General features: G+C 45.2%; 1 protein-coding gene across 4 annotated transcripts in view; it reads right to left on the bottom strand.

The window, feature by feature from the left end:
- Positions 1 to 13274, bottom strand: part of LOC143983957 (major histocompatibility complex class I-related protein 1-like) — a 56383-nt gene that overhangs the window by 4444 nt on the left and 38665 nt on the right. For all 4 annotated transcript variants that reach the window (XM_077484163.1, XM_077484146.1, XM_077484153.1 and 1 more), the window contains one exon: positions 9401 to 9513. In XM_077484163.1, the coding sequence (XP_077340289.1) occupies positions 9401 to 9513 (113 nt within the window). The remainder of the gene's footprint in view (positions 1 to 9400; positions 9514 to 13274) is intronic.

The following is a 13274-nucleotide window of genomic DNA, read 5'->3' as shown; positions in this document are numbered from 1 at the left end:
ACATGGAGCAGAGATCAGCGTCACTAGTTGCTAGGCAGAATGAGAAAATGTTGTTTATACAGCATTTCCTCCATTCCGCCGCTACGTGAGACGATCGCGGGGATGCCCGCGGCGATCGAGTCCGCGGGTCCCGCGACCGGACTCACAGGGGTCCCGACCAGCGCGGGAGCGCGCCACCGGCGGCGCGCTCCCGATGGCACGGCGGCAACGAATATTGGACGTACATGTACGCCAATATGCCTGCCCGTGCCATGCTGTCGACGTACATCGTCGTGCGCTGGTCGGGAAGTGGTTAAATAAAGAGCCCGAAAAAAATCATGATTAACACTGCAAAATAGGTTGTGTATGTCTTGGCAAAATAAAACTAAAATCCAGTTAATCTCTGCTAGCGGTGATTGAACAGGCCCTAGTTCACAAACCATGCTCAAAATTCTGCAAACCCCAACTTTGGGTGTCTTTTCTTGGGCAACAATAACCTCCACATATACTTTAACCACTTGCCGCCCACCCTATAACAAAATGACGGTGGCAAAGTGGTTTCAGTCTGACACCCCGCAACTACGATCTCCGTAAAGAGTCTCCGACGGAGACTCTTTACCACGTGATCAGCCGTGTCCAATCACGGCTGATCACAGTGTAAATAGGAAGAGCCGGTGATTGGCTTTTCCTCACTCGCGTCTATCAGACGGGAGTAGAGGAGAGCTGATCGGCTGCTCCTCTGACGGGGGGGTCTGTGCTGATCTATTATCTGTGCAGCCCCCCCCCCCTTGAGGATGCCCACACTTGACCCCCAGGGATGCCACCAGACCACCAGGGAGGCCCAGGACAAGGTATGCCACCCTAGACCACCAGGGATTCCAGTCAGTGCCACAATGGATGCCAATCAGTGCCCATAATGGATGCCAATCAGTGCCCACAATGGGCATCACTGATTGGCATCCATTATTGTTTGGCACTGATTGGCATCCATTAGTACAGTATATTATAATACAATGCCGCCTATCAGTTCCCATCTGTGCCGCCTATCAGTTCCCATCTGTGCCGCCTATCAGTGCCCATCCGTGCCACCTTTCAGTGCCCATCCATGCCGCCCACCCATGCCCATCTGTGCCGCCTACCCATGCCCATCTGTGCCACCTACCCATGCCCACCTGTGCCACCTATCAATGCTCATCCATGCCGCCCATCCATGCCAATCCATGCCAGCTATCAGTGCCAATTTATGCCACCTATCAGTGCCCATCCGTGTCGCCCATCAGTGCCACCCATCAGTGCCGCCTATCAGTGCCACATATCAGTGTCCATTAAGGCCACCTCATCAGTGCCACTTCATTGGTGCCACCTCATCGTTGCCCATCAGTGCCGCCTTATCATTGCCCATCAGTGTAACCCCATCAGTGCCCATCAGTGAAGGAGAAAACTTACTTATTTACAAAGTTTTGAAACTGAAACAAAAAAAAACATTTTTTTTCAAAATTTTCGGTATTTTTTTATTTGTTCAGCAAAAAATAAAAAACGCAGAGGTGATCAAATACCACCAAAAGAAAGCTCTATTTGTGGGAAAAAAATGAGAAAAATTTTCATTTGGGTACAGTGTAGCATGACCGCACAATTGTCACTCAAAGTGCGACAACGCTGAAAGCTCAAAATTGGTCTGGGCAGGAAGGTGTTTAAGTGCCCGGTATTGAAGTGGTTAAAGCATATATGCATATAGCCAAAAAAATGTCACATTTGGGATAGAGCAGGGAAAGGCTAAAACCCCTTCCAGGTTATATTTTGCCATCTTTGTATCATTGTAGAAATTTCCCTTTACTTCTTATCCCTGAGATGCAGCAGAAATTTGTGTGGAGAATTCCCATCTTGGACAGGTGTCTCCCCGGACAATTGTCCCATTAGAAGATTTCCATTTAGTACTTGTTCCAAGAACAAACCCTAATGTGGATTTTTACTCATCTTCTGTTATGGTACCAATGACCCTCAGTATATAGAGAGGTTAAATCTCCCCAACAAGGAAACAAACACCAATAAATGCCATCTTTCCTGACAGACTCCATGGCAGCCTACGTGTGGGCTAATCCCGCCCCCTTATACCTCATAGGACCCCTCTTCTCCAATAAATCTTTGCTCTGGGCCAGAGGCAGTGCTCCTTTTTTTCCTCCTCCTAGGACCAAGATGAAGTCTTACCTTTTTATAAAGTTTTCTGTAGTCCAGGCCTGGCGGTGTGCACGGTGATACGTTGGTGTTTAGCGGTGATCCTCCCTGAAGTCCAGAAATCCTAGCTATTAGCAGGTGGACATGGGCCATATGATGCAATGCTTTGAAGAGCTTACTAACCTGGCCATTGGCAGGCAAGCAGCAATATGGCTAAACGCCCCAGCTATTAGTGCGAGGCCTTGAAAACGCGCCGGTCTGGTGGTGGGTCGAGCGAACAGCTCCCCAGTCCCTGGTCTGGTCCAGATTGTGCCGTGGTGGTGGTTATGTACAAAGATATTCGTTTTAAATGGCAGCCGTATCTCTGTGTTTTGTGTGTCTCCTTATTTGCTATCAAGCTCCAGTGATTGGCCATGGCGGCTGGAGCGCAGCTGCGTTCCAGCTCGCCGTATCAGGAAGTCGCTGGGACCTGTCTGCGCATTTGCAAGCTGTGAACGAAGATTCAGTGCTTAGTTCACTCAGGCGTGGTTTTGCCCAAATGTGTATGCCGTTTTCTGGCACAGGCACGCTGGGGACGGTGACATCATCAAAGGCGGCAGATTTAAATAGCTGTCAAAGCAGCTATTCCTTGAGATGACTTGTGGGCTTATGCGGCAGTTTCCCCAGGCACTGGTCTCCAGTTTACAAAGTAAATTGCTTGCTGCAGGCTCCCTCGGTGCTGGGTGCTGGCTGCTGGCTATGTTCGTTATGTTATTTGTTATTGTTCTCTCATGCCTGTTGTCACTCCTGTTTCTCATAAGACTTTAATGGTTAATTTCAGTTTCAAGCTGCCTTGCTGTCAGGGCTGGCTTAGCCCTTCCTCCTCTGGGCTGGCCGCTCAGCTGTCGGCTAATTTCCAGCTCTCTTATCTCTCCACAGTTACCAGCTGTTCCTGATGATGCTCGTCTGGCCTGCCTATTTAAAGTCTTCCAGCTCATTTCTTCTTTGCCTTCACATTTGGTCACATCACTAGGAACCATCTCCTGCTGTTGTTTCAAGACTGGCTTGCTACATCCCTCCTGGCTTCCATCCTGTTTGCAGTTGCTCTCCTTGGATCCCTGACGTCTGGACTGGCTGACTACCCTATCTGGCTACTGGACTCTGGCTTGCTTGACTACGTTTTTTCCTATTTACCTTTTTATTTTTATTAATAAACAAGTGTGATTTGACTGTACTTCTGTCTCTGTCTGTTTCATGGTTCCTGACACTTGGCATGGATCTATCATTGCCCCCCCTGTGGCCAACCCTTGCGCTGCAGGTAGGATTTTGTTCTTTTCTGCCTGTGATGCTTGGGTTCACTCATTCAGGAGCCCTTTCTTTTTCACTCAGCGATTCTAGGTCTTAACACCAAAGTATGGCACGCAAAGACAAAGATCATCCTAGGTCTCACTGTCATCACTCCTCTTCAAGCTCCAGACATCATAGATCTCCCTCTAAATCTAGGCACCACAGAGAGGAATTTAAAACCACCAATGGCGACACTATGTCAGTCTTTATTAGGGATGATCTCGAGGCTCCGGTCCCTTCACAGCCAAGCCGTTCCTCAATTGAAGCCTCAGACAGTGAGGTGGAGGTAGATGACCCTGGTACAGGTTTTGAATTCGCCCTTGTACCACAGCTGGTCAAAGCTGTCAAAGAAGCTTTGAGATGGGAAGAGCCAGTGGAGGCAGAGATAGTGGCAATAGTCCCGTACTGGCCAAACAGGCCATGATTTTCCCTGCTGATGCAACTCAGCTTTCGGGACCCAGTTCCTCTACCCTCCAGACTAGATCTCCTATCACAAGAGGCAGCTCTACATCCATGCCCAGCCCATCTACATCTGAAGGTCTGGTTCTTGAGAGGGGAAGGCTGGAGGCCCTAGGCTGTCCAAGTAGAGCTATCTCCACGTTATTGAATGCCAGAAGAGCAGGCACCAACTGGGTCTACCAGAGGATCTGGAAAAAAATTGCAGACTAAACCTCTTCCAATGCAGGGTCTTGCAATAATCCAAAGATAAATGATATCCTGGGCTTCCTACAAAGAGGCTCGGATCTCTTCTTGTCAGTCAGCTCGCTGCGGGTCAAAGCGTCTGCAATTTTTGCCTTTACAGGCGTTTCCTGGGCTAGACACCCTCTTACTCAGCAGTTTTTCAGAGGAGCAATGAGGCTCAGACCTCCAGAAAAAGCCAAGATTCTCTAAATGGGATCTTCCCCTTGTCCTGGATTTATTCCCAGGTAGAGGGTTGGAACATGAAGATCAGTCCTCTATTAAAGAATCCTCTCTAAAAGTTGCCTTCCTGGTGGCTATAACATCAGCCAAGAGGGTCTCTGAAATCAGCTCTCTGGGATGCAAGGAGCCATTTCTAACCTCTTTTTTTTTTTTTTTTTTCCTGGTTGGGCAGCCTTAATTCCTATGTTGGGTTCAAACCCCAAAGTGTCATCTGTGTTTCATGACAATCAGGAGATTGCTCTTGCAATGTTCAAATCTTCTGAGGATTCCAGTATTCATCCCCTAGATGTCTGGAACACTCTGAGTCAATATCTAGAAGCTACAGCTTCGTTCTGTCAGACTAACCACCTGTTTGTTCTTTTTCATGGGAAGAATAAGGGAATGCGTGCCTTTTCCAGATCTATCGCAGCATGGATTGTTCAGGGCATTTAGTGGGCTTACAAAGCTAAGAGCTTTGCGCCTCCAGAAGCGGTGACTGCTCACTCAACTAGAAGTGTGTCTACATCATGGGCGGCTTCACGTCATGTGGCTCCAGAAGTTATTTGCAAGGCGGCCTCGTGGTCTAATTAACACGTTCATGGCGCACTACTGCGTAGAGCCAGCTTCATTATCTTCTGTTAAATTTGGTTTATGTATCTTGTCTGATGGTGACAATTAAACCTTTTTTTTTTGTCCAGCACTCTGCCCACCCGGGTGTGTATGACTAGTTAATTCCCACATGTAGGCTGCCATGGAGTCTTTGAGGAAAATTGAAAATTTCTATCAAATACACCTCCCAGTGGCTGGAGTAGGCTAAATTATGGAACACGGCCTCTGGCCCAGAGCAAAGATTTATGGGAGAAGGGTCCTATGAGGGGGTGGAATTAACCCACACGTAGGCTGCCATGGAGTCCATCAGGAAAGGAAAATGACGGTAAGTATTTGACAGAAATTTTCCATTATCCCTTCTCTACTCTATACAGAACTTGAAAAAAAAGGTTCTGCCTAGGAGGGAAGTTTTATTTACTGGCTTGGGACATGTTTTAATGTTGTACATGGTGTTATAGAACACCACAATTCTTTGGAGAGCCTCAATAACAGCATATCTTTGCCGTGCATATTTAGCTGTGGAATAGATTTTTTTTTTGTACAATTAATTTTTACTTGGGTTTCCTAAAGTCTTTTTTCAGATCTTTTTAGCAGTGACACATTCTTTTCCAATGAATGGTACTAAGCTTGATTTGACGTGCAGAAGTAGCAGCTGCAAGGAGCCACATGAAAGATATCTTAAAAAAAGAGCTAAAGCAGGTATAGCTGGTTGGTGGCAAAACACTTTGATGGCTTAGATCAGGGGTCTCCAAACTTTTTAGCCCGATGGCCACATTGTAGATTTTATAAATATTCGCAGACCGAAAAAATGTATTTATAATTAATTGAATAAAAATGTAAATGATCTCGTCAGATCCTTTCAGCACGTCTGTGTCCCCGTCAGAGCCTTTCCGCATGCCTGTGTCCCCGTCAGAGCCTTTACACATGTCTGTGTCCCCGTCAGAGCCTTTCACCACTTCTGTGTCCTTATCAGAGCCTTTCTGCACTTCTGTGTCCCCGTCAGAGCCTTTTGGCACTTCTGTGTTCCCGTCAGAGCTTTTCAACACTTCTGTGTCCCTGTCAGAGCCTTTCCACCCTTCTGTGTCCCCGTCAGAGCCTTTCTGCATGTCTGTGTCCTTCTCAGAGCCTTTCAACACTTCTGCGTCCTTGTTAGAGCCTTTACACACTTCTGTGTCCCCGTCAGAGCCTTTCCACACTTCTGTGCCCACCACCCTGATAACACCCCCATATAACTCCCTAATCTGATAACACCATCCCCCCAGCCTGATTACCACCACCCCAGATACACCCAGTCTGATCACGCCCCCATATCTCTTCACTCTGATCACACCCCCCTCCTCATACCTCTCCCCTAACACACCCCTCCACCATCACACAGTTCCTCCTAGTCTTGTGGCTCCTCCTCCAGATGATGTCAGCGGAGGACTCTGCAGCACACCAGGGTGGGTTAGCTGTCACTGGAGCAGGCACAGTACTTCCATACAAATCTGGCAGTGGCAGCTGCACAGAGCGGGAGCCTTCTCCACTTCAAACTCGTCCTCTGCCGCCACTTCGCCAGCCCAACCTTGTCCTCTGCCACCACTCCCCCAGCCCAACCTTGTCCTCTGCCACCACTCCCCCAGCCTAACCTCGTCCTCTGCTGCCACTCTCCAATCCCAACCTCGTCCTCTGCCACCATGCCCCCAGCCCATCCTCGTCCTCTGCCGCCACTCCCCCAGCCCAACCTCGTGCTCTGCCGCCACTCCCCCAGCCCAACCTCGTGCTCTGCCGCCACTCACCCAGCCCAACCTCCTCCTCTGCCACCACTTCCCCAGTCCAACCTCCTCCTCTGCCGCCACCCCCCCAGCCTGACTCATGCACGCACAACCATGCTGCCTGACAGGCCCCGCCTCCTCCCTGCGAGCATGGGAATCTGCCCAACTGCTCCGCCTACCTCTGCCTCATTGGATTCGCTTTGAGAGGGGCACACATTCATCGCCCCGCATGCCTTCTGCTCTGTACCACTAAGTGTATGGGGAATTGAAGCAGGCAGTCTCGGAAGGAGTTGCGGGCCGGATAAAACATAGTTTGGAGACCCCTGGCCTAGATTGTGAGCTTTTTAAAATTTTTATTATTATTACAGCAAAGTGCTGCATTATCTTAAATGGACTAAAAATAGTTTAGGCTTGCCTGGCACAATTTTTTTGACGTGAATGCCTTATGGGGAGATCCTAACGTGAAGGGCAGCTCTTAACCACATTCCATTTGGATTATAGCAACATGATGACCGGGCAGTGGTTTAATCGTTTCTGACTAGACGTTGTATGAAGTTCTTAAGAACATGCTGCTCATGTGTTCCCCCCGCATGCGCACAGCGATCGATGGTGGTGTGTGTCTCACCACATCTCTGATCATGGTAAAGAGCCTATGATGTAGGCTCTTTACCACGTGATCAGCTGGGTTCAATCACAGCTGATCACAATGTAAATTGGAAGTGTCAGTTATTGGCATTTGTCTATTCCTTTTACCAGTGCCCATCAATGATTCTCACCAGTGTCCACCAATGATTCCCACCAGTGCCCATAAGTGATGCCTGTCAGTGCCTCCTCATCAGTGCTGCCTACTAGTGCCGTGTATGAGTGCCACCTGTCAGTGAATATTAGTTGTACCTATTAGTGCCCATTGACGCCTATCAGTGATGAATATCAGTGCCACCTATCAGTGCACATCAGTGCTGCATATTTGTGCAGCCTCATCAGTGCCCATAAGTGTCGCCTATCAATGCCCTCTTAGTGCAGTCTCATCAGAGCACATCAGTGAAGGCAAAAAAGAAAAAAAACTCAGTTGTGATTAAATGCCACCAAAAGAAAGTGCTATCTGTCTCTAAAAAAGATACAACTTTTTTTGAGTACAGCATTGCAATTGTAATTCAAAGTGTGACAGCGAAAATTGGCCTAGGCAGGAAGGGGGTGAAAGCGCCTGGTATTGAAGTGGTTAAAGGGTGCCATGACAGATAAAAGGTTGAGAAACGATGGCCTGATACATATGCTCTTCTCCACAGCCACATACAGACAATACTTATAGATTTTGACTCGTGGATTCTGGTTGCAATGTGTTTGATGAGATAAAACAAAGGGAAATTAGCATGTATTGAAAAAATTTACCAAGTATTTATTACATTTTTTTTGCTCAAACTTAAATTTATTGTAATAACCAGTCCTGTTAATTGAAGAGGCACCCAACCACACGCAATGGTTTTCTCATTGACTTGTATGCCCTGTAGTAATGTATGAACTGGTGGGAGGAACCATAGAATGTGGCAGGAAGAGCAGGTATTCTATACACTCAGAATGTGGATAATACCTAAAGAAGCATTTCAAGACTCGAGTCACTGGAAATAGCCTCTTTTTAACAGGGCTTGTATTTTCTTATAAGTAACCCTGAGGTCAATTTAATAGAAATATGTAACGAGAAAAACATAGTGAAGGTCCCTTGAGCCCATAGGCTGATTAGGGCATGGCTTAAGCCAGGCATACATGCATCACATTTCTGTCTATGTATGGGCAGGCTGGCTATACCCAAGTCGATCCATTGAGCAAATTGGGTACAACCAGCCTGCTGTATTTTTGGCATGCGTTTACTGATGGCATCTATAGACGCTAGCAGTAATCATTTGTGTTCTGTCGACTGGGAAGCCTCCCAACACCTCCAAATCCCCCCCCCCCCCCCATGCTGCCAGAACATGATAGCGCCGTATTCTCCTATCAACACTGACTGTGCTGGTGGGGTAATTGAGCAATTTTCTTTCCAATCATCTATGGGCTGTCTTAGTAATTAGGCATGGACATATGCAGCAAAGTAGCTCTAAAGTAATGGGTTACCCAAGCACTAGGTGAGGGGGCAGGGCCTGAATTCTGTAAAAGTCTGAGATAAATCATCGATGACCCGAGGAAATTCAACTTCATAAGAGTTGCCCACCAACATGTCCTGAAAGAGGTTGATTGTCAGAGCTGTATTGGTGGTTTTTGACCTTACATGCATTAAATGTTGCCTTAATTGGCTATGTCTTTGTGTGGAAGTTGGGTCAGTCTAATGTCTGTCTGGCAGTCATGGTTAGGATAGACCTTTTAGACTAGGTCAACCTAATGTTCAAGCTGCTTATGGTATAACTGTGACTGGCAATGGTTTGTTTATGTTGGAAACTACTTATATTGGAAATTTAAAAAAAAGTGGTGGCTTAGCCCTTTCTGACTTAATCTGTTTACGTGTCATCTTTGGGTAAGGTTATTGGTTAATGTGGTTGTGGATTTAAGCCTATACTCCTCAGCAGTCAAGGCAGCCAATGATAAAACCTCCCAACTGGCTGACAGTTATGGCACACATTACATACTTTGAAATTAGCATATGGCTAGCATTATGCTATTACATTACTTACCTTGGTGTGCTCTAAGGAAATTATTATGAGCATAATAATCAATATAAAAGGCACGAAAGCTCCAAGGAGTACAACGCATTTGATCCAATTTACTAAACTATTCTTTCCAGGATCTGAGAAAAAAAAACACACCTTAAAAATGTCAGTTGTGGGGCAAAAAAAGGAAAATAACTCAACAGATAAAATACATATATGGTAGCTGTTTTACCTGGGCTGCAAAGTATTTGTATTTCTAATCCATCCTGTTCTGTAATTTACACTTAAGAATACACTGATCAACGCTGCCAGCTATAGCCTGCAGTGCTGATCAATGGCAAAAATCTGACAGGGCAGTTGTACAGAGGTCCATCCATAGATCAAGTTCTGTACAACCACCCTGCCCATACATAGATCAAAATAGATCAAAATTTGTCTTGCCCCTGCTGACCCATACTGTGATTGGACACAGCAAGAGTGTGGTAGCTGATTTCAGTCAATGAGTTTGGCTAAAGTCAGCTGATCGATTAAATACAGCCAATTACTTATAAACACACAACTCTGTGTGCATAAGCACAGTGATCTGAAAAAACAGCCAGGTAGACTAGTAAAGTAAAAGCAGCACACATTACACATTGTTAGGTACACAGTTAACCTCTTGATTGCCCCTAGATGTTAACTTCTTCCCAGACAGTGTCATTAGTACAGTGTTAGTGCACAGTATTATCACTGATCACTATATTAGTGTCACCAGTTACAGTGCCTTAAAGTATTCATACCCCTTGAAATTTTCACATTTTGTTACAACCAAAAACATAAATGTATTTTATTGGCATTTTACGTGATAGACCAACACAAAGTGGCACATAATTGTGAAGTGGAAGGAAAATGATAAATGGTTTTCAATTTTTTTTTTATGAATAAATATGTGAAAAGTGTGATGTGTATTTGTATTCAGCTCCCTTTACTCTGATACCCTTAACTAAAATCAAGTGAAATCAACTGCTTTCAGAAGTCGTCTAATTTGTAAATAAAGTCCACCTGTGTGTAATTAAAGTTCAGTATAAATACAGCTACTTTGTGAAGCCCTCAAAGGTTTGTTAGAGAACCTTAGTGAACAAACAGCATCCTGAAGGCGAAGAAACACACCAGACAGGTCAGGGATAAAATTGTGGAGAAGTTTAAAGCAGGGTTAGGTTATAATAAAATATCCCAAACTTAGAACATCTCACGGAGCACTGTTCAATCCATCATCCAAATATGGAAAGAGTATGACAAAACTGCAAACCTACCAAGACATGGCATCCACCTAAATGTAAAGGCCGGGGTGCATTAATCACAAAAGTAGCCAAGAAGCCCATGGTAACTCTGGAGGAGCTGCAGAGATCTACAGCTCAGGTGGAAGAATCTGTCCACAGGACAACTATTAGTCGTGCTCTCCACAAATCTGCCCTTTATGGAAGAGCGGCAAGAAGAAAGACATTTTTGAAACAAAGCCATAAGAAGTCCCGTTTGCATTTTGTGAGAAGCCATGTGGGGGACACAGCAAACATGTTAAAGAAGATGTTCCAATCAGATGAGACCAAAATTGAACTTTTTGGCCTAAAAGCAAAACACTGTATGTGGCAGAAAACTAACACTGCACATCACCCTGAACACTCCATCCCCACCGCGAAACATGGTGGTGGCAACATCATGTTTTGAGGATGCTTTTCTTCAGCAGGGACAGGGAAACTGGTCAGAGTTGATGGGAAGATGGGTGGAGCCAAATACAGGACAATCTTAGAAGATTGTTATGCCGCGTACACATGACCAGACTTTTCAACATCAAAAGTCAGACGGAACAATTCCGGCAGACTATTCGATCGTGTGTGGGCTGCAGCGGACTTTTGATTTTCAAAAGTCTGACAGACTTTAGAAATGGAACATGTTTCAAATTTTTCCACCAGAACTCCGCCGGACCAAGTTCCTACCGAGAAATCCGCTCGTGTGTATGCTAGTCCGACGGACAAAAACCAACACGAGGGCAGCTATTGGCTACTGGCTATGAACTTCCTTATTCTAGTCCAGTCATACGTCACCACGTTCAAATCCATCGGACTTTGGTGTGATTGTTTGTGGCCAAGTCCGTTCATTCGGAAAGTCCGTCAAAACTCTGTCAGAACTCCGTCGAAAGTCTGTCGGACCTAAGTCCGGTCGTGTGTACGTGGCATTAGAGTCTGCAAAAGGCTTGAGACTGGGGCGGAGGTTCACCTTCCAGCAGGATAGAGACTCTAAACATACATCCAGAGCTACAATGGAATGGTTTAAATCAAAGCATATTCATGTTTTAGAAGAACCCAGTCAAAGTCCAGACATAAATCCAATTGACACTCTGTGGCAAGACTTGAAAATTGCTATTCACAAAACGCTCTCCATCCAATCTGACAGAGCTTGAGCTATTTTGTAAAGAAGAAGAATGGGCAAAAATGTCACTTTGTAGATGTGAAAAGTGGGTAGAGCTATACCCAAAAAGACTTGCATCTGTAATTGCAGTGAAAGGCGGTTCTACAAAGTATTGACTCGGGGGTCATAAATGCACGCCACACTTTCACTTATTTATTTGCAAAAAAATTGAAAACTGTTTATCATTTTCCTTTCACTTTGTGTTGGTCTTTCACATAAAATCCCAATAAAATTATTTTTTTGGTTGTAATTGGTTAAATAATTTTTCAAGCACTGTGGTGACCCTCCTAGATAGAGGCTGTTATCGCCAGATTACCCAGGACTCTCTCCCACTATAATAGCCTGTTCGTCGCCATTACAGTATAGTGTCTATAGCTGCGTAAATCCAGGTCTATACACCATACTGTAGTTTGTAAACACTATAACTTTTGCAAAAACCAATTAATATACACTGTCAGATCCAAGAAATTGTTTTTTTGGCTTAGAATTTCACTGGTAAAATACATGCCTATTTGATTATTGTTTAGAGTGTCCACACATTCTCTATACTTTACCTTCAGTCCCTGCTACTGTAGTGATCTCCACTAGATTTTGGGTCCCTTGCTGAGCATCTGTCCTGCTGTATTCTGAACTCAGGAGGTCAGCCGCTCACCACTGGCCCCATTCAGAGAATGCTTTGAATGAGTGCAAAGCATTCTCTAACTGTATGAGGTGAACAGGCAGTTTGGATACATCACACTGTCCACCACATCCAATCAGAGAACACTGTGCATTTATTGAGAAAATGCAGTGTTTCATGAATGACACCCGTGCCAAGTGACTGACCTCCTGTGGTCAGAATGCAGCAGGGCAGATGCTCAGCAAGGAACTCGGGAGCTAGTGGAGTAGCGCTGTCTACTACAGTGATTCCCAGTTGCTAGAGGCATCCCACAAGTAACTATGTAAAAGAATGTCATATCTGTAATTCTTCTTTAAAGGATGTAAACAATTTGGTGTGAAAGTCTGGAAGACTTCCACTTTTGATCTATCAGAAGTTAAGGATAATGATCGATGACAAAATGCCGGCTATTCTAGACGATGAGAAGGCCCTCTTTGAGAAAGTCTGGTCTGTCGAATCCTACATCTTAAATTCTCTCAAGTGCTGCAGGAGAGAGAGTGTTAGGTGGGATTGGGTCCCACTCCAGCTGCAGGTTCTGTCTATCTCTCCCTCTCTTCCTTTCCAATCTTGCCTCTTATCTTTGTCCTTCTCTTTCTCTGATTTCATATTGCAATGACCAACTCCATGATTTTTTTTTTATTGAAAAAAGTGTTGCACATACAAAAATGAAGGGTATCGAATTGGTAACATATGCGTGTCTCTGTTTAACTCTTATATATAATCACAAAAGGACATTCACAGAAATAAGTACATCAGTGCATAGTATTCAAATTGGTACCAGAGCCATACAAACAC

This window comes from Lithobates pipiens, unplaced genomic scaffold, assembly GCF_037356315.1.
Source record: "Lithobates pipiens isolate NorthernLeopardFrog02 unplaced genomic scaffold, aLitPip1_a1.2 Scaffold_1, whole genome shotgun sequence".
NCBI classification, from domain to species: Eukaryota; Metazoa; Chordata; class Amphibia; order Anura; family Ranidae; genus Lithobates; species Lithobates pipiens.
This window is presented reverse-complemented; position numbering and strand designations above follow the sequence as displayed.